The sequence below is a fragment of the Channa argus genome, chromosome 4, assembly GCF_033026475.1.
Source record: "Channa argus isolate prfri chromosome 4, Channa argus male v1.0, whole genome shotgun sequence".
Classification (NCBI taxonomy): Eukaryota; Metazoa; Chordata; class Actinopteri; order Anabantiformes; family Channidae; genus Channa; species Channa argus.
Genome location: NC_090200.1, coordinates 9,114,080 through 9,135,174, shown reverse-complemented (window position 1 = coordinate 9,135,174; position 21,095 = coordinate 9,114,080). Strand labels below are relative to the sequence as shown.

At 40.2% G+C, this 21,095-nt stretch overlaps 2 protein-coding genes across 2 annotated transcripts; one reads left to right on the top strand and one right to left on the bottom strand.

Annotated features, from left to right (window-relative positions):
- Positions 1–35: 35 nt before the first annotated feature.
- LOC137125710 (transcription intermediary factor 1-alpha-like) lies at positions 36–14,751 on the bottom strand. Its single transcript, XM_067501602.1, has 18 exons — positions 14,311–14,751; positions 13,992–14,110; positions 13,554–13,701; positions 12,452–12,584; positions 12,152–12,268; positions 11,868–11,982; positions 11,547–11,693; positions 11,256–11,370; positions 9,646–10,022; positions 8,246–8,380; positions 8,048–8,153; positions 7,873–7,930; positions 7,575–7,707; positions 6,736–7,082; positions 6,350–6,485; positions 3,442–3,516; positions 2,888–3,043; positions 36–2,789 (listed from the first exon to the last, which is right to left on the bottom strand). Exons 1-18 carry the CDS (start codon positions 14,585–14,587, stop codon positions 2,550–2,552), a joined length of 2,934 nt encoding a protein of 977 aa, XP_067357703.1. The 5' UTR covers positions 14,588–14,751; the 3' UTR covers positions 36–2,549.
- Positions 14,752–14,769: 18 nt separating this feature from the next.
- LOC137125712 (aldo-keto reductase family 1 member D1-like) lies at positions 14,770–20,409 on the top strand. Its single transcript, XM_067501606.1, has 9 exons — positions 14,770–15,729; positions 15,947–16,114; positions 16,279–16,395; positions 17,610–17,687; positions 18,222–18,344; positions 18,976–19,085; positions 19,205–19,370; positions 19,741–19,823; positions 20,026–20,409. Exons 1-9 carry the CDS (start codon positions 15,637–15,639, stop codon positions 20,066–20,068), a joined length of 981 nt encoding a protein of 326 aa, XP_067357707.1. The 5' UTR covers positions 14,770–15,636; the 3' UTR covers positions 20,069–20,409.
- Positions 20,410–21,095: the final 686 nt, after the last annotated feature.

Sequence of the window (21,095 nt, the reverse complement as noted above, 5' to 3'; positions counted from 1 at the left end):
AGAGAATGCACGCACACATGGAAATTGTCTCCCCATCACTAGTAAAGTAGACATTTTCAGTCTGTGACTAATGATTGCGCTGATTACTCAACATCTGGAGCTGGTTTGGAGGTATTTTAAAAATCTGTTGTGGCTATGCCCAGACTGTAAGCCTGCAAATCTGTTGGATATCCCACTTAGCGGAAACAGTGGTAATAAAAATAAATAAATATTTTCACTACCACGTCTGCAAATAACTGCAGTAATTCACTGGTCCTTTCTGAGCGTGTCACATCCACTCTTACATTTGAAGCCTCATTGATATACAACCCCCACAGACCTACTCCTAAACTTCTTTTTCCCCCAGTGCTGCACAGATGTGGCCAGCATGATCGTGATCCGTTAGTAAAGGCTGGACATAAACAAGCCACTCACTCACTCACGCATGTCTACCAGAATTGGCCAGAAGAGGAGAAATAATTGCTAGACTGCATAATAAACATTTTGTACCAACTATGGCCCTCTGCAAATTCAATCAGTCTACTGACTCTGGGCATGGTGACAGAGAGGTTAAATGATCTTCTAATCAGAGCCATATGTCTCCACCACCAGTCTAGAAACATCACCAAGGACTTGATATCGGGACACCACAGGCAGACATGGAGGGCCACAAGTATATGGCAGTTGTAAAGAGTAACTGCACAGTTAAAGCATAGCGTATGACAAGTTGTGCCTTAATCTCTGTGATCTTCATTCCATCGCAATGTTCCTCTGAGTGAACCCTTGGCAGGAAGAACATTTTAAAGCGCCATAGCAGTATTTTGCATGTTTTGGCCCATTAACACAAATGCATACACCACAAAGAGACAATTAGACATTTATAAGGGGTGTCTGTGTCTTCCACAGCCACGTCTTCAAATCAGATCATCTGCAAATTGAGGTTGATTACATTGCAAATTGAATGGGTACATTGTTCAAAAATGACACACCGCAGCATAACTTGTGAAATGTTCTCATCTATTGGAGCAAATGCAGTTAAGCATGTAAAAACATCTTGGTTCTGGAAGATTAGGAATGCACAATTACTTCCAGCAAAGATAAGGTTCTTGCAGACATCATCAAGGATGTGGAAACCCCCTCAGTCATGTAATAGTGGCCCGAACATCAAAGGGCACCCCTGTGCTGCTGACCTGTCCTTAATCTTATCTTTTCCAGGGTGCAATGTAGGAAAAGATAAAGAATCTAAAATGTCACATAAGGAAAGAAGAACGGCCAAAACGAGAGCCAGAGCTGTGCCGAGCTTCTAGCTAGAGTGCAGGGAACATCTGGGGGCAACTTTCCCCACCTCCTAGCCTTCCAGAAAATTACCAAACCGTCACTCCTCCTCCCCATCTTCAGTCCACATTTGGGATTTAACAAGAAAGAACAGCGTGACCTCGCGACCTCCGAGCTCACAGGAGGAGGAAATTGGAGTGGCCGAGGTTGCATTCAGACACCGTTAATCTCGTTGTGTGTGTGTGTGTGTGTGTGTGTGTGTGTGTGTGGGGGGGGGGGGGGGGGGGGGGGGGGGTTGCGGTACAGTTCCTTTGAAGATCAACAAAGCATGTTTTACCAAGTCTGTGTCAATCAGCAAAGTGCCACTAACACAGCTAGGCAGGTCGTAAGGCTGCCTTCAGGGGCCCAAAGGCTGTTACTCAACACGACTACAAGAACTTGCTGAAAAGGAAAAAAGTTGTCCTGCTTAGCTGTAAAGTTAAGTTGTAATGAGAGTAATAGTACTTTGCTACTAATATAGTCCTGATAGTCATGATTTATTGTAGCCCGTTAACACACGCAGGTTGACTTACATGAAACTATGTTTTTAACAAAAAGTTCGGGCGGATATTGTAAGAAACCTGATCACAATGGTGAGTGTGTAGAAGCAAACTAAATTAATCAGGGAACAAACTGTGTCACATGCTGAAGCATTTGTTTTGTTCAGCTCTTCACAATAACATCTAAAAGCATGTGAAAAATAAATAAATTAAATTACACAACACTTAATTTTACAGGATTAAATCTGCAGATCTGTGCTGATATACAGATTTATAATAATAATAATAATCCGATAAATAATTCCTCAACATGTGACAATTTAACATCTTAACAATTTGTTGTTTTATCACACTGATTCCATGATGTTTTCATTTCTCTGGCCTCAAGAGGACCCTATAACTCACTTATTCCAAATTAAAACAGACCGCAAACATCTAGGTCCATGAATATGAGCTTTGCTCTGAGCACTGGTACATTTACACAACACTTAACGGGAAAAAGTCATCACACCTGGTCACACCCTCATGCACTCACTCAGTGTTATTACCGTGGAGACAATAATGTTTGTAGTGTAACAAGACTCATGATAAGGTATAAAAGAATTTTAAGCACTAAAATAGAGCCCGGTGCCAATAATATGCAGACGGCTGTACCCTGTATTTAACAAATGTGCTGCATGTATTATTAGTATGTCCCGACAGTATTTCTTCAGATTCAGTATTACCCAACAAATATAACTGAGAAAATTGGTGCTTTCATACGACTCCCTTGTCTCCACTGGGACACCCCGGTGCATCCTGGGAGTCTGAACACGTGCGCTGGCGCTTTGCAGGCTGGCACATATTGTCAAGAGATGAGGACTGAGAGTCAGCAGGGGCAGTAGATATCATCTCCAGTTTGATTTCTGGAAAAGTCTGTTCAGGAAGCATGATCCTCAGGTGCTCTTGAAACAGCTGCTTAAGCTTCCTGGCTGCCATTGTGATGTCTGTGTCAGCCTGCTTTGCCAGAACAAACAAGAATGTTGACAAAATAATTTATTAGCCGTTGTCAATAATTGAATAATACCTTAAAGAGTTCTTTATGTTAACAGTACCTCACGGAGGACTGCACAGTTCTCAAAGACGAGCCTGACGTCTGATACAAACTCTGCAGTGCTTTGGTAGCACAGACTCTGATTAGCTTCTAGACGTTTTTTCACAGTGAAAAGATTCACTGGTCTCTTCGTAGTCAGCCTGCTACTGGCATATACCTACAGCATTTCAAAAGGGGGGAGATAGAATAGAATACAACTTCAAGATCCCTTGTAAAACCGTGATTAATATCTCATAGTTATTAGGTATTACATGTGAGTGTGGACATTAACATGCATTCTTGCAGTTACATGCTCTGCACAAATATAGTAATGTAAATACAGTACTGCAGCATTGTCTCTAATTACTAATATTATTCCACTCTTGGCTTCAAGTAACAAAAACGAGACAAATGTCTGTACCCAATTAGTTTCTACACTTCTGGTTCATCGTTTTCCTGTCTTTACTGAAAAACACTGCATTATAGATGTCATTAAAATCCCAGTTACAGTAACTCCCTGTGACATTAATCCCATGAACCCTGTGCCTCTGTAGTCAGCCACACGTTCAGACTCACCAAGGGGGATACAGGCTCTTTGAAGTCCAAATTCAGCTCACTGCAAAACAAGTGCAGCAACAGTCTCTCACACTTCTGCAGAAGTAGAAAAAGATACGTGTCAAAAGTTCACGATGAAACCAAAAACAGTTCTCCAGTCTACTGTCTCTTGTATCAGTTTATGTAATAATGTAAACCTGACACAGGTACAATGTTGGTACTTATCTGACCAAGATCTGCTTTGCATTGCTTCTAACGCAATACTTGTCTGCTCTTAAAGGGAAAAACTTTGAGTGATCTATTAGCACAAATGGAATATAGTATTTATAGTATAATTTATGTATCTTTCATTAGTGTGCAATCAACTGAAAAGAAGAATTGTTCCATTTTCTTTAGCTTAGAAGGTGCCTTTCTATATACATGAAGACTGGGCCTTCTTTCAGGGAGGTTGCCATATTGCTCTGCTTCTACAGTATTTGGGAACAGACAAACCCAAACATCCATCCATCCATCCATCCATCGTCTGCAACTGCTAATCCTATTTGGGTCGTGGGGTGGCTGGACCCTATCCTAGCTGTCATCGGGGGAGAGGCGGGGTACATCCTGCACAGGTCACCAGTCTAAATCCGGGCCAACACAGACAGACAGACAAACAACCATTCACACTCACATTCACACATACAGGCAATTTTAGAGTCGCCAATTAAGCTAACATGCATGTCTTTCGACTGCGGGAGGAAACCGCAGTAACCGGAGCAGAACGTGCAAACTCCACACAGAAAGTCCACGGCCGACCAGGGCACAAGCCCCCTAATAAATCCACGGCTGTAGATGATGACATGGCACCTGACAGACACCATAGGTTCCCTCACACTTGAAAGGAGAGCGGTGGAGGGTGTCAATTTTACATTCTGCACATTTATATCCCTCTGTGTTAGCATCAAGCACCTTGGTGTATTCCACACTCAACTGTATTACAATTAACATATGAGATGTTGAAACAAAATGGAAAATATTAGCTCATTTTAAATTTGATAGCAGCAACACGTCTCAATAAAGTTGGACGAGGGCCAACGAAAGGCTGGAAAAGAAACTGCCACAAATCAAAAACAAATGTAGGAGCATTTGACAACTAATTAGGTTAATTTGCAACAGTAACAGTCAGTAACATGACTGGGTATAAAAGGAGCATTTCAGAGAGACAGAGGCCTTTAAATGTAAATATGGGCAGAGGGTTAACCAATAAAGTTTTAAAAATTGTTCCTCAACGTAAAATTGTGAAGACTTTGAAGATCCCATTATATACAGTATATAATATTATCAAAAGATTCAGAGAATCAGGAGGAATTTCTGTGGGCAAGGGACAAGGCCGAAGATGAAAACTGGATGCGCCTGATCTTTGGGCTGGCAGGCGACACTGCATTAAAAACAGGCAGGATTCTCTACCGGACATCGCTGCATGGGCTAAGGAACCCTTCCAGAAATCGCTGTCTGTGAACACTGTTCACTGTGCAATCATCAAATGTAAGTTAGAGCCATATCATGCAGAGAAGAAGCCATATGTGAACATGATCCAGAAACGCTGGTGTGTTCTCTCGGCCAAAGCTCATTTAAAATGGTCTGAGCCACAATGAAAAAAATGTCCAAATTTTAAATTCTGTTTGAAGAAGAGTCCAGGTAGTGAACTGGGCTGCCTGCAGTCCAGACGTTTGACCAATAGAAAACATTTGGCGAACAATAAAACAAAATATCCAGCATCAAAGGGCCAGAACTGTTTAGCAGCTAGAATCCTGCATCAAAAATATAATGGGACAACGTTCCTCTCCAAAAACTCCAGCAACTGGTCACCTCACTTCCCAGACATTTACAGACGGTTGTTAAAAGAAGAGGGGATGCTACACAATACTAAACATCACCCTGTTCCAACTTTTTTGAGATGTATTGCTGCCATCAAATTCACAGTGAGCTAATATTATAGCTATAGGTAATAAAATAGTAAAATGTCTCGGTGTCAACAACTGATATGTTGTTTATCTTCTATTGTGAATAAAATATGGGTTGCATTCTGTTTTTATTTATGTTTGACACATCTTCCCAACTTTTTTGGAATCGGGGTTGTAGAAGTATAAACCATTGGTGTGGTAACTCTGCTTTGTTTACAGTTTGTACATACACGTCGTCTGCTTTTTTTCCCTCTCGAGCAAGCACAGAGCATGAAGTGCTACAGGCACATCTCAGTGTTCAAGCACCACTTGTCAGCCCAAACAAAAGCTGACCTGAGATGAATCAGCAGCTGATCATTATCTCTAGTTCATTGATGTCAGTTTGATGTATCATCACCTTTAGACTTGAAACGTGGCTGTAGTTTTTTGTAGTGTGATTGTCAATGGTGAATGTAATGGTAAATGAAACCTGCTGTTGAAAATCTGGTTGGAAAAAGGTGTTGACATAAATAAAATCATAGTTTGCTGTTTGCAAAACGTCATTAGTTTGTGAAACTGCTCCTGGTCAGGAGAACTGGCTCTCTTGTGTTAGGTGTTCAAATTCCAATTAATAAACTAGGAATAAGTGAGTTTTTCAGGCCAGTCAATGAATGAATGAGCTGGGAATATGAGGAGTAGGCCACCATAACATGTTTGGGGAGAACATGGCTGTGCATGTTTGTAGAAAAAGGATCTACAAACTGTTGTCAATGTACAGAATTGAGGTGTTTGATATCCAAAAGATAGAAATCACTAAAATACTAATAATACTTTATTTCATAATCATAGGTGTCCATGTCATGCTATGGCTTTGAACTTTCCTGCTTGGGATAAAGAAAAGTACCAAATCAGCTTCCTCACTACAAGTAATTATTCTGTAACTACAAAAATTATTCAAACTGAACTGCAGCAAAATGTTTTCATTTAAAAAGAAAAGGTGTACTGACTCGTTTGTCCACTTGTGGAAAGCCTCCTTCAGGCTCTGGCTCCTTCTTTAATGCTTTGGCTTCAGGTTTGATATCACAATCATACTGCATCTCAGGCACTAACAGGTCACGGCAGAAGGAGCAAAACCATTCCCCACTGAAAACAGACAGTCCGGAGACTCAATACATTAGCCAGTAAGCGAAAACATATATTAGCAAGCAATTACTCATGCTGTCAGGTGGAAAAGTTACATGCGCAATTGCCTTTTTCATTTTCAACTGCAGAAGGGACATTATATAGACCAAAATGCCAACAATATACACTTTAAAATGAAAAAAAAAAAACATGAGTTTCTAGGTTTTCCTCTGATACCAGCAATGAATACATTTCGTGTGACAGAACTTGCCAGGGAGACTTGAGAAGAGCTGGAACGTGGCATGTGAGGTGAAAAACCTTGTGGCACTTATCGCAGCACAGCAGCTCTCCTCCGCCTTGACACACAGCACACGCGACTTCATTAGAGTCTTCAATCCGAGCTTGATTTTGGTCAACCTGCTGTTCTTCTCCCAGTGAGCCGGTGTCATTTGGAGCATTATTCTTACTTGGGTCCCGTGGGCTGCTTGGAGACTGTAAAGGGCTCTGGGATTTGTTGTCTGTGCTTTGAAATGGGACCTTGCTCCTCTCCCCTTGGGGACTAATTTGAAGTTGGTCAGCTGTGCTGTCAGGAAGGCTGGCTCTTTGGTTGGATTGTACCTAAAATCCACAAACAGAGAGAAAAAAGTTTTAATATGGCTAAATTGGTCAAAGTTTTTTAATTTGGGCCACCACTCTTGGTAATCATACTTGAAGCACCATATTAACCAAGGTAAATGCTGAGGTCTGTGAATGTTGTAAACTTCTTTCATAGTACAGTAATTGCCATGCAAGAGTTGGGCCTTACACACACTCATTTTCTGTCCAGTATTACTGTTATTGACTGACATCAACAGTTTCGAAAAGAAGACGTCTAGAAAATCTGGTTAAGCAGTTGACTACAACCTCATCATTTCACTGCTTAAGTTCATGCCTGAGCTTCACTGTATAATAGACCATTTCTGAAATAATTGCCAAAACTATGACCCCAGTTGTACTAAATCCCGATTTCCCTTCAAATCCACACACTGGAGTAATGGAATGAAACAATTGGTACAGCAACAAAGTTTGGTTATACTAAAATTGCTTATTGGACTGTAACATTCATCTTACATAGCTACTGTCATCTTCTGGTTCATCTTTAATAACAATGATGGGCCCTGGTGACAATCTTCGTCTTTTCTTGACAGCTGAGCCCACTGCTCCACTAGCCCTTTGTGTTTCTGAAGGTTTCCCGGAAATAGCCCTTGGGAACAAAGTAAGAGCCAATTACAATAAAGCCAAATTCACTGGTGACACCAACAGCACAAAGAGCCTGGGGTCATAACAAAACAGTGCTGTTTGGAGCTAAACAACATGTAGAGAAAAGCAGCGATAATCTATGTGTATATGTGCGCAGCTGTCACCTTACCCTGGTTTCTCCTCCAGGGAAACAGCAATGTAACCTGGTGAAATCTGCTGTCCTTGCACTTGAAAGAAATGAAAAGCAGACTGTGTATTACTTCTGCAAGAACACAGCAATACATACAGTTGCCATGCCACTAAATATGCATAAGTACAAATGGCAATGGTTACCACAGACATACCATTTCTATGTGTGAAAGTAGGTGGAAGGCTCTGGGGACAGTTTGCTTTCAGAATATATACAGGACCAGCTGAATTGTCCACCCTGTTGTTGTGGGCGTGCTCAATCTAAACACAGCATCACACTTCGTTCACTGCATGGCAAATATGTTTTAATAATAATCTTCAGGTATCAAGTTTTTAGGTAACTCAACACTTACTGTCTGTTGTGATTGAGGTGAACTCACACTACCACTGATGGGCAGGGGTGTAACATGGGTGAACAAAGGTGAAGATGAAAATACACCTGCAGGCCTGGGCTGGTAGCTCGTGTTGCTTCCCACCCCCCTCAGAGGCTACAAGTAAATGAGAGACACAAAAAAATAGAGGAAAATGTAGTTTTTACCAAGTTACATTTTGTTGCTATCTATAAGACAGTGAAGAGGGTGGTGGAGAAACAAAGTTATGCTGCAATCTTGTCAATGCAACATGCCAAACGTGTTTTTTGTTACACACACACAATGCATACAGATCAGATCAATTTTTTACTCGGCTTAGAGACAGTGGCACTGAAGAAAAGACAGGAGGCAGAGCTGGAGGTAGCAGAGCTTAAGATGTTGAGGTTCTCTTTGGGAGTGACAAGGATGGACAGGATCAGGAATGAGGACATCAGAGGGACAGCTCGTGTTAGATGTGTTGGAGATAAAGTCAGAGAGGCCAGATTGAGGTGGTTTGGACATGTTCAGAGGAGAAACTGTGAATATATCGGTAGAAGGATGCTAAGGTTGGAGCTGCGAGCAGGAGGTCTAGTGGAAGACCAAAGAGGAGATTTATGGATGTAGTGAGAGAGGACATGAAGTTAGTTGGTGTGAGAGAAGAGGATGCAGAGGACAGGGTTAGATGGAGGCACATGATTTGCTGTGGCGACTCCTGAAAGAGAACAGCCCAAAGGAAAAGAAGAAGAAGAGCACCTAGATTTTAATGTAAAATGAATTTAAATTTATTTCAAAACAGGGTGAAAATCTACTTGCAGAGATTTTAAGCCTCGTCACATTGGGTTTTCTATTCATCAATAATTTCATGAACGCTACAAACTAATTCATCAAATGTATCTGCACTTAACAGCTGCACTACGATATAACAATAAAATGTCTCAACAAAAAAATGAAAGCAAGAGTTCAGTGTGCAGCTGCAACAGCTTGTTCAAATCAGTACGACACTTGTGTGTGCACTTCATATGCCGGTATCACCCGGTGCATGAGTCTATACTTCAGAGCGTGAACCAAAACACCATTTGAACTAGACTAAACATCTCGGATGCTTGGATGACGCAATGTTATCAACCCTTTGTTTTTGAATCTTGGGTCAGTCCTCTGTAACATGTTGGCTGCAGTTGTGCTGCAGATTTTTTGATTTATGATTTTTTTTTTTTTTTTTTGTCGTAAGCTCACACAAGACTCAAATCCAACTTGACAAGGAAAGGGATAAATTGCCTAGGATGTGAAAGCTGTCTCCTCTATTTAGGACAATGCCATCCACTGTCAGTGCTTGTTAAGGGAACTTGTCAGTCCAAAAGACATGAGTACACAATGCACACTCACATGCAGAAACACACACTAACCTGGGGCGTAAACCCAGGGCTCAGTAAGCTGCTAGTTGGGCTCACGTGATTTGGAGGAGGCACCCGAAACCTGCGGCTTGGTTGAGGAAGTATACTTTGGGAGGAAGAGCCTCCCTGCAGGGGCCCCGGGACAGTTCGCTGTAGTCTGACACTCTGGTACCATGTCCAGGATGGAGGAGGTGGCTGCAACTGCCAGTGAGACTGCGGGTTGAGCTTGTCCACCTGCATCTGGAGCTGAGCCAAAGTATTATGGGGAGCTCCCAGGGCAAAGCTGTGGGGTGAGCACGAGGGGCCCTGTCCAGGGTGGGAGGGCTGATGAGGGATACCCTGAAAACCACCCAGCTGGTGGCCTGGTACACCCTCCACCACTAAAGAGCCTGAAGAGACATCAAACAGTAGGGATGAAAATATAACTCCTCCAGAGAAACTTGGAAAAGTTGTAAAACCTTTAAAAAGTTTGAGAACTTTTAGGCAGGGGGCAGTAAGACACTGAGAAGACATGCAGCAAACAATATTTTATCAGGTTATTGTCAGTTGTTCTCTTGAAGAAGTTTCAGATTACATTTTGGTCTATACATCATGAAAAAGGGCCGACGCAGTCCCCAATGTGATGTTTTTATAGTCCAAATTAAAACAAATGAATTCATAATTTTATAAAACAAAGAAAACCAAATCTGTGTTACTCAAACAACACATTTTATTTATGTTTTTTTTTTTTCATTTTATGGCAAAAAGAAATAATGCAGTTTAGAGACATGTACTGTAGCTTGACACAGGGGTCTCTCAAGGGAAAGGGAGCCATGACAAAGTATATGTGACTGACGCAACTAGCAAAAACTTTTTGCAATGTGTGAAAAGTTTACCATCACATACTTTGCCTTCTTCTCTGTCCATATATGGAGGAATATTTTACCTATAATTCAAATGAAAATTAAAAAGAAAATGGGCTAATTTAAACATATTTCGTTTCCAATTTTTAATTTAAAACGAGGTGTATATTTACACTGTGGCTAGCTCATACATACTGATCCTGCTAGCTACCTAAATACAGCTCCATCTATCAAATATTATTTAAAAATCTTATTTTTCAACAGTTTCTTGCACCAAATAATTGAGGTCCTGCTCAGTTTATTGGGCGACCTCACTGAATCCAACTTGTTTTCTGTGGCTTTAGTTTAGGGTGTGAATGTACATTAATGATTTTAAACTTCCCTGACACTGAAATATTTCTGTGCTTCTAGGTGAAAAACCCGTCCAGATGACATCACCCGGAGAAGTTTTTCATCATTGGGAGTTCAGATGATGTCATATGGGGAAGCTCTCGAAAAGCAGATTGACCATGAATACAAAGGTTCCTACAGTGGATGTCATCTGAAGGCATTTTTCAGCTAGAAGTAGAAAGATATTTTGATATATCATCTTTCCTCGCTATGATCTGGATGCCTGCTGTGGTCAGAATCTGTTCCCCTCACTGCTGCAGGACCAAGTAGCAGACTGCCACAGATCCATTTTACATAGAGAGCAATGTGAAAATGAAAAACTGCATTTGGAAAAAGTGGAAATTGCAAATTGCAAACTTTGGTGAGGTTTCAAAGTAGCTTAGGTCTTACCCAGATCTACATTTGAGGCCCAGTAAGACGATCGGCACTGGAAGCGTACAGTGCTCTGTGGTACAACTGAGGAACTGCATTTTGCCCGAAGGAGGTTTCCAATTTGAAACTGAATCTGCAACAGAAGGGATGTTATTAATAATTTTCTGATGACACTTACAGAATACATATGTTCAAACTTTATCATGCCCAAGACAGACAAGGCTCCTTACTGGTTTCAGTGTTGACTGGTTAGTTAAACAAAATTGTGATGAGATATTGTTAGGAGATAAATGATCAGACAAGCCTCACCAAGCGTTTACAGTACAAGAGGGCTGTGCCCCCATTCCTGGCTATGGCCCATTTGGTGAAGCTGATGACATGATCCAGGTGTCTGGACAGATAGCCAATGTCCTCCTGTTGTTTTCGCAAGACACTCTCATAATCTTTTGTTACAGCCTGGAAAACATGAATAAGTGAACATCTGCAGTGTTCAAACAGCTTGAGGGGATATGCTCTGGGCCTCAGGGTAAGACAGTCAACTGAGCTTGTGAAGAAAGAATGTTCCTCTAAAAACACCACCACAGCAAAGCTAGTAAATAAGCATGGTTTTAAAATCTAGTAGTGTCTTACCTCAAGTTGATTAACTAGCATTTTGCCCTTCTTGTTTATCTCAAGAATCAAACTGCAGATGGATTTCTTTATTTCGTTATGGACAGATGCGTGGTTCTCGGCAACCTGAACAAGTCTGCAAGGGGATTTGTCATTATATGCGTTGTCAAACAACACATCTATACGGTTTTTAGAGGATATCTATAATATAGATCTACATTAAATTAATCAACAGCTCTTGTAGTTCATAAAACGTAAGTCAAAAGGGGGAAAAAAATTAGTTGAGGTTATGTGGATGTACGTACCCATTGTTTATGGAGTTTGACACATCTTCAATCAGCTTCTTTTTCTCCTGCAGCTGATGGGTCATTCTCTCCATGTGCTTTTTGTGGTTATTATAAGCATCTTCAAGAAACCGATAACTAATCCAAAAATAACATTGCATACAATTTAAAAAGTAAAAATGTTAAACATACTGTATTGTCATCACAGTACAAGGTACATTTTAAAGTATTCTGTTGAACACAGTTTACATTTGTACACAGGTGAAGGAACCTGATGATGATGAAAATGATATAAGTGTATATTATAGACTGTGACTGTACTTATGGTCCTTGTGCTTGACTAGTTGACAGTCACGACAAGTTAGCAGGTCACAGGTCTCACAGAACAGCTTCAATGGCTCTTGTTTGTGGATGTCACAGAACACTGGTCTTTGAGTCGACACACCACAACCCTCTGAAAAACAACAGAATACGCATCATTTGGACCTTTTCATTTGACATATACAATGACATTTTTTCTATCCTATGGGTACAAACTGGCATTCAGCCTTATAGTGGCTCTAAGATTCATGCTAATGGCAATGACCAACTGTTTGCCATTGCATTAAATACAATGTAGAGGACCTAAATAGAACATGATAAACAAGGCATGCGTAAGTGTCCTACTCCAAGATCGCAGGCTTACATACTATTAATGAATTCACTTTTATTGTTTTACTGCAGTTCACTTGCCAATTGGAATTTGTGGCGAAAGAATTATATAGGCACTTTTAAAATTTCTTTGCTTTTTTTCCAACTAAATGTTTTTATTTAAGTTAAATTCGGCAGCACATAACGCAAATTTTTTTATATTAAAATAACACTGTCTCTTACAATGGTTCCCAACCTAGAGACCAAACAACATTTTTGTTTGGCACAATGCAAGAAGGCAAGCTCAGTATTATCATAATACATTAACGGGGGGATCACTACCTGATCCTTCATGACAGGTCTTAGCATGGTTTACGGTTCAAGACTTTAAATAAGGTGAGCAAAGAGGAGAACAAAAAAAGAGTGAGCGATCAAGAGAGCGAACAAGAATAAAAGATGTGATTCTTTCGCCTCTCACGAGTTCTTTGCTGCTTTAGTTACAGCTTCAGCTTGTAAACCAATGAACACATACTGTTCAGCTTTAGAAAGGTCGAAAGTGAATTACAGTCAGTAACGCCAGTGGATGATTAGGTATAAACCCAATTCCATAAAACTTGTAAGTTGAAATTTTTCTTTGCAAATACTTTACTTATCTTATAGGAGAATCCTTTTAGTTTTACCATCTTTAGCAGTTGAGTTTCAAGTCTCTTTTCAAAAACAGTAGAAGTGGTCATTTTTGACCTACTGACCCATCACCCAGGACAAGTTTACATATGGACACTGGTTAGGATACCTTGTGATAGTTCTGTCTTCTCCCTGATGGTGTGGTCTTTGGTGAATTTCACTCTTTGGTGGGCGTCCACACAGGTGGCACAGAGGTATTCAACACAGTTCATACAAAACCCAGCAGCTTCAGTGTTGTCGTCACAGGTCATACAGAACTGCAGAAGCATGAGACAGGCATCACTTAGACATCATTCTGGTGACAAGGTGAAACTGTTAGGAGATCTGTTGGTTTGAACTCATCTGCGAGTATGAAACCAGAATATACAGATATGACAAACCCACACTTTAAGGGTTTGTAATATGCACACTCTGCTGTCTAAAAGTTTTCTGTTCAATCCCTCAGGGCGCAAACTGAAATAGCTCATCCCTTCAGGAATATTACTGCCATTGTCCCCAAAACAAGCCACAAGGCTGCCCCCATATGGTAATGCCTTTGGCCACTAACCTGGACTGTCCTCTCCACTGTGCTGCTGGGAGCCTCAGCGGAGTCCTTCACGAAGACGTTTTCCATCACGTCGATCTCCATACACTCCTGCCGGCACACCGGGCACCGAATCACATTCACTGGAATCAAACAGGAGCAAACATCCATGCTGGTCTAACTCACGGAAATTCGATTCAAGTAAAGGAAACTCACATGACAAATATACTCACATACAACTATGAGTAGAATAAATGATCAGAAACACATTTTTTTCAATGCTAGATTCATCCACCAGAGGCGACTTCCTTTAATCCACATGTTTGTAAACAAGGTAACTCACGTGGCTTGGAGGCGCTGTCAGCCTGGGAGTTTGGCGGCCCTGTCATGGCCAGGTTTCTCGAGGGTGACGGCAAACATTTCTTGCAGAAAGAGTGTAGACACGGCAGAAGTTTGGGCTCTCGACTGTGAAAGTTCAGACGGCAAACGGGACAAGTGTCGAGGTCATTTTGGACGGTCGCCCCGGACTTCTCCTCCTGCACCGGCACGCTCTCCGCCTCGTTCTCCAGCACGATGACGGCTGCGTCCCGCGGCTCCCGTTTGTTTGCGCCTCCATCCATTTGCGGCACTTTTTTTCTTCGACGCTACAAATCTAAGGTTTGACTCATGTTCATGCTAAGCTTCCCAAAGACAGCATCTTCTCACACCTGCGTTTTCCATTTCACTCTCAGACAGTTCGACTTTCTATTTTTTAATAACGCAGTGTTGTTAAAATCAAAAATTGTGCCTTCTCGGTATAAGGAAATAATTTCGACTCGAGCGGGGAACCTTTAGCGCAACAGATAAATACGATATCAAGACGCTCGCGTGCCGCAGATGGTGCTCAAATTGCACCGCACGCGCTCAGTGCAGCGCGAGAGGGGTGGGGTCGAACCAGTATTGGTGGGAGAGAACTGTGTGATGCAGGACCGGGTCTAGTACTCAGACGGTCATATTCGTTACTCTGCAACGTAGCGCGTTACCATGTCAGGATTTCGCAGAATCCAAATGGTCAGGTAATGCAGCGTTACAGTGCTGCGACGTTACTTTTCATTGCGTTACATTTGTCTTCGCATCCACTCTGACTGAAAGACGTGCTCATGCGTGACGTCACCACGTAAGCCTTGCCCTCCTGTAAGGGCCATGACATAACAGTTTTTTTTTTAAGTTAACAATTAACCAAATGCGGATACTCTTTTGCTTAAATATTACGCTTAAAATCAAATTACAAACCCATCATCATGGCACAGGAACAAAAAGTTTACAATCTACACTGATATAAAACAAACATAAAATAATAACCACCTTTCAGAAGACCATGGTGAAAAGTTGGATAACGGCCTATTTACACAAGATTATGAAACAGGCATAAATGTCTAGTTCTTAACTTTACGATTTTCTTTCATGTGAATAAAAAAAAAAAAAAAATCACCGTAAATGTGCAACATCAACATGTCCGAGATCACCATCATTGTCAGGTGCAACTTTTTGGGTTTAACTTTGTCTGCAAATGGATGCAAAAAACATCGCAAAAACAGGTATAAGGAAGATAAACGACCAAGGTTCAAGGTTCATGAAAGCACTACATTCCCTAGTAGACAGGCCAGAGAACAGTTGAGTTTGCTCACACATGGATCTGACTGCAGAGAGCCACAGTATCCCTCTCGGTGATGGGAACCGGATTCCACTGGTGGGATTGGGCACCTACGGGCAACCTCGAACGGTGAGAAGGATCTTTTGATTAGGAAATGAATTTGGATTGTTATTGTCTGCTTAATGTAGGATTTGCCATAAGGACAAGAGTGTCAGACTTTATTGCTTGCAGTGAGTAGATAAGGAAATTGCACGGTTGATGAGGAATGCACGTTTCCACACACTACACTGTGACCTTATCAAGACCAGGATAAATAATATTTACTGTTTCTGTGGATTTCTTATAGACACCCAAAGGCACAGCACTTGAGTGTGTCAAGCTGGCCATAGATGTGGGTTACAGGCACTTCGACGGAGCGTTGGTGTATTTCAACGAGCATGAAGTGGGTCAAGCCATCAGAGAAAGGATTGCTGACGGGACTGTGAAAAGAGAGGACATCTTTTACTGTGGAAAGGCACGAAGTTCTGATACATGCCATTTGTTTCATGCCTCCTTACTTTGAATTGGACATTGGACCACTTATCTTTAAACACTTTTCTAAGATCACATTTGTGTTTTCTGTTGAGCGCTTCACTTCAGGTAAATGTTTTCTAACTATGTCTTGATCTTCTCTCTCAGCTCTGGAATACCTTCCATCCACCAGAGTTGGTCAGACCAGCCTTGGAGAGAACCCTGAAAGCACTGGAACTAGACTATGTGGATCTTTACATCATGGAGCTTCCTATGGCCTTCAAGGTTTCTTTGAATTACGCATACAGTATTAGATGCCAGTTAACTATTAGCCAGCCATAAACACACAGTGGTGTTTCCATGAAAAACAGGATGGTTCCAAATACAATATAAGAAGGTGCTGATTAACAACAATTTGAAATCAATCCTAAATAAATGGTCTGCATGAACATTTACAATCTAATATGTATGTTTTTATGTGATAATTAAGCACTACATGGCATACCAAGAATGTTAAAGCTACAATAATAACATAATAATATAGTGTAGCTGTGCAGGTAGTTATTGTATGCCAAGTTTTAGATCACAGAACCAGGGGTTTGTTTGGTTTAGATGGGCAAGTGGATTCATTTGTTTTGATTTGGTCATAGTCTCATATTCATTTAAGTTGCAAAATTAAAGTTAGCGTGCAACATTATTCGTGTTATTTTAATAGAAATAAGCTATTTTAATGTGAGGGGGTGCTGTGGAAGCCTTGCTTCTGTTTAATTAGTACATTTATTAACTTCTTAATTATCATCCTTTGACAACTACGACTGCCTGAAGGGCAGTGAATGTCATGATCCCGGTCCTAGACTTCATTTTGGTTTTGTTCTCTGGCCTCCTCTGCTTCCCGACTCTGCCTGACTCCTGTTCCCTGGAGTCGGTTTCTTGTTGTTTTGGTAGTATTGTTTATTTCAATAATAATTTCTCATAATTATTATCCTATAGTGCTTATGTGTGCACCTCTGATTTATTATTTACTCCCGCTCCCACTTCCACTCGTCTTTTTTTTTGTTGTTGATTTTACCGTTTCTGTATGTACACACTGTTTAGAATATTGTGTATTCTTGCTTTTGTAGTTTCTGTAGTTTTCTGTATTATGGTTTTTCTAGTTCTCCTAGTTTTGTTGGTGCTCAGATTAAGATTCTTCCGTTCATTAGTCCTGTTCATGCTCATGCTTATCCTTGTAAATCTGCTCATATTTAGTTCCTCCGTATCCCTCAGCTTGGTTTCCCTGCAGCTTTGTTCACGTTCTGGCTTTAGTTTCTCTTAGTTTATACTGGAGTGATCTTAACTAAAGTCAAGAGGAAGCCAACTACACCTCCACACAGTACTTCCTTCCACAGTATTTTAGTATCAAAGTCTCTCAGGGAACATACTGTACTTACATTTATGTTTATATATTGTATTTTAGTAAAAGTATTAATGTAAATGGTTGAACTGTCCTTAAATCATAGCCAGGAGAAGAGTTCTATCCAAGAGACAAAAATGGAAAATACATCTATCACCACACTGACCTGTGTGCAACATGGGAGGTGAGTTCCTTTGTGTTCACAATGTCTTTCTTTGTAGTTGGCTTAAATTTATTGATATAATATTCCCATGTTTCACGTTTGCTTCACGCATTTACATGAGCATTATACAAGAATAATACAGTTCAACACTCCAAAAAACTAGAGCCAGTGACCTCTCATAATATATCAGATCTGAAATTTTGTGTCATATAATTCCTTGCTCCTTCTCTAATTAAAATGGCCATTTTAATGAACTGCTGTATGCGACAAAAGTCTTCCAAGAAAATATTAAAACTATAGTATGAAAATGATAAATAAAATGCGGAAGTGCTACTTCAAAATTGGTAGGTGATATAATTTCCTACTTGAAAGTTAAAATCTGCCACAACCTCTGCTGCTGCGTTAGAAACAAATAGAGTCATAAAAACAGCTAAGCTGTGTTCTATTTTTCCTCTTCAATAAGCATTATTGGTTCTTTTTTCCACTATCTCAGAAAGTCTCTAAAGATAATCTCTATCAATCTCTGAGTGGATATAAATCTTGTCTGCTCTACAGGCTTTGGAGGCTTGCAAAGATGCAGGACTCGTTAAGTCTCTGGGAGTATCAAACTTCAACCGAAGGCAGTTGGAGCTACTGCTGAATAAGCCCGGCCTCAAACACAAACCTGTGTCCAACCAGGTGATGTTAGTTTGTTTCTTTGGAACCCCCACTGACATCAGACCTAGTATAACATACTGTAATATACTTCAGCCTAAACTAGTATTAACTGTTAACAAGAACGCTCTGGTTGGCTTCTCATACTTCGTGGCCATAGCAATTATCTGCTTTCCATTCAGCAACCATTAGAAATCCAGTGACAGTTTGACAATCTGAGCCAATTAAGTTACTCAATAAAATATTTTCCAATTAACCTATTTGGCTAATGCGAAAAGGACTGGAAGTGATTTCTACTTTATCTGTCCTCAGTTTATTCATTTATATACTTTTTACTAATTTACTTTTCTAGAATAAATGTTATTATTCCTACATTGCGACAAAGTTCAGTAAGTGTGGCTTGACACAGCAGCAGTGTGTCCTTTGGGTTCATATTTTAAAAATGTTTCATATTCAACATATGAATAAAACTACTTGACACTATAACATCTTAAATGATATTGTATATATTGTAGACTTTATTGTATATAAAGTAATAGATTTTACCCTTTTAACCAATTCACCCATGTCATTGATTTGCCAAGAGCACAGGACACTAACATGTAGTTATGCCATGTTCTTTTATATTATGTATTTTCTTCTTACTTACCTGCAGGTTGAGTGCCATCCTTATTTCACACAACCCAAACTTCTGGAGTACTGTCGTCAGAATGACATTGTGATAGTCGCTTACTGCCCAATCGGTTCCTCCAGAGATCCATCCTGGTATGTACTGCAATTCAATAGCCATTCAATAACAAAGTTCAGGTCATCAAAAGGTCACTTTGATACTTGAAAGTCTCTTTTTTTCGCCTTATTTGTCTTTTCCTCTGCCTCTGGTTTAGGGTGAATTTGAAATGCCCTCCCCTGCTGGAGGATGAACTGCTTGTATCCATTGGGAACAAGTACAAGAAGAGTAGTGCTCAAGTGGCTCTGCGCTTCAACATCCAGAGGGGAGTCGTAGTGATCCCCAAGAGCTTCAGTCCTGAGAGGATCAAACACAACTTCCAGGTTGTTGTTTTTTTTCATACCAGGGTGTGCATTGTATTTACCTTCTGCATATTGTACTGTCTGTTATTAGGGTAGATTCAGGGGCCTGGTGGATCAGTGGTACAGCATTAGGTAGAGATGCAGAAGGCCGCAAATTCGAATCCCACCCCACCAGGTGTGCCCCACCCAGCCACCGAGGGCCACCATGGTGCCATGGGAGGGTTGTAATGAGAAGGGCATCCGGCGTAAAAACACTTGCCAAACCAACATGCAGAGCATGTTCCGCTGTGGCGACGCCTGAAGGGACAAGCTGAAAGCCGTTGAGCTTTGTTGTTAGGGCAAAAGTACTATTATCATTTCAATAAAATAAAACCATTCGATTTTATTACAGATATTTGATTTTTCACTCACTGAGGAAGAAATGAGAGCCATTGAATCCCTAAATAAAAACATTCGTTTTGTGGAACTACTGATGTAAGTACAACCTTTGATGGTACCTAACACGGGACCTAATGTCTATGTAAAATCCATTTGATTAGATTTTTACAAATTTTTACTGTACTGTATTATTTAACAATATAACCTGTTGTGTAATTCATTAGTCTGTTTAAAGAATAGTCATATCATGTCGTCTCATATCATGCTCAGGAACTAAAGTCTGTTTGCTTTGACACAGGTGGAGTGACCATCCGGAGTACCCATTTCATGATGAGTACTAAGCTACTTCACTTTTTGGAATGTGGTTTCTTCACTTCGGCTCCCTACACAAACAGTTAAAACAAGAGACGGACTTTCAATATTTCAAAGTTTTAACTTGTACATTTTGACACTAAACACTAGATGGCTCTAGTTTACAGTGAATGAAAAAGAAATACAGAGAACTAAAAGATTTCAAAGATAACATCTGGCTCTCGTGGGAATTGCCACATTATTTGTTGCAAATTAGTTTCATATGGATCTCATTCCTGATCTCAATAAGTGATCATAGTCATACTGTTGTTTGTAGTGTTAAAAGTGTTTTAGGGGAAAAAAATCTTATGACAATAAATGTGTTGTGTTACCCGTTGTCTTCAATAAGTTATTGTATGTATAAAACACACTTTAAAAACAGCAACATTTGAACAAAGTCTTGCACCATTTTCACACCCATTAATGTGGGTTTGTTGGTGTGACCTGACTTTAAGTAAGACCTCTTAAGTCCAGCTGTCCAAACATTTCAGCCATTGAGGAATTTAAGGTTAAGAATCTTGCTGAAAGGCATCTTGCTGGAAATATACCAGGAAGGTGTTATTTATTCTATTCTCCAGAACGTTGTGTAACAAAAATACCAATCAGACTCCTCTAGGTTTAGAAATTAAGATAACTTAAAAATAAAAAGAGGAATCTGATGATGAAATTTCCTTACTGACCTGTATTGGGTTTTATTTGACAAACCATAGTAAAGCATAAAAAGGTGTTGAATAAGCAACTAAATTGTACATTGATTTCAGATTTTGTAATTATTATTTTTTTTAATTCAGCCTTGTGGTTAACATTTTTTTAATGATGACACAAGAAAGAAAATATTTCACAATAATTAAATTAATATCAATACATGAAATTAAAGCTAAACATAATTTTACTTCCAGTGATTATATGCAGTAAATGAAAGAAAAAGTTTGGATGAGACAACAGCTGAAAACTGTCAGACCTTAAAATAAATGGCCCTGTTGATGTCAAGCTCTCTTTTTTGCCTGCTCTCCGGTT

Excerpts from the sequence above, each read along its gene's own strand:
- LOC137125710 (XM_067501602.1), bottom strand. The coding sequence starts at position 14,587 with ATGGATGGAGGCGCAAACAAACGGGAGCCGCGGGACGCAGCCGTCATC. Across the intron at positions 8,381-9,645 it reads GCCCTGGGTTTACGCCCCAG|CCTCTGAGGGGGGTGGGAAG; the intron begins GTTAGTGTGTGT and ends ATTTACTTGTAG. Across the intron at positions 6,486-6,735 it reads GCTCTTCTCAAGTCTCCCTG|TGGGGAATGGTTTTGCTCCT; the intron begins GCAAGTTCTGTC and ends GTCTGTTTTCAG.
- LOC137125712 (XM_067501606.1), top strand. The coding sequence starts at position 15,637 with ATGGATCTGACTGCAGAGAGCCACAGTATCCCTCTCGGTGATGGGAAC. Across the intron at positions 16,396-17,609 it reads AGCTTCCTATGGCCTTCAAG|CCAGGAGAAGAGTTCTATCC; the intron begins GTTTCTTTGAAT and ends CTTAAATCATAG. Across the intron at positions 19,086-19,204 it reads TCCTCCAGAGATCCATCCTG|GGTGAATTTGAAATGCCCTC; the intron begins GTATGTACTGCA and ends CCTCTGGTTTAG.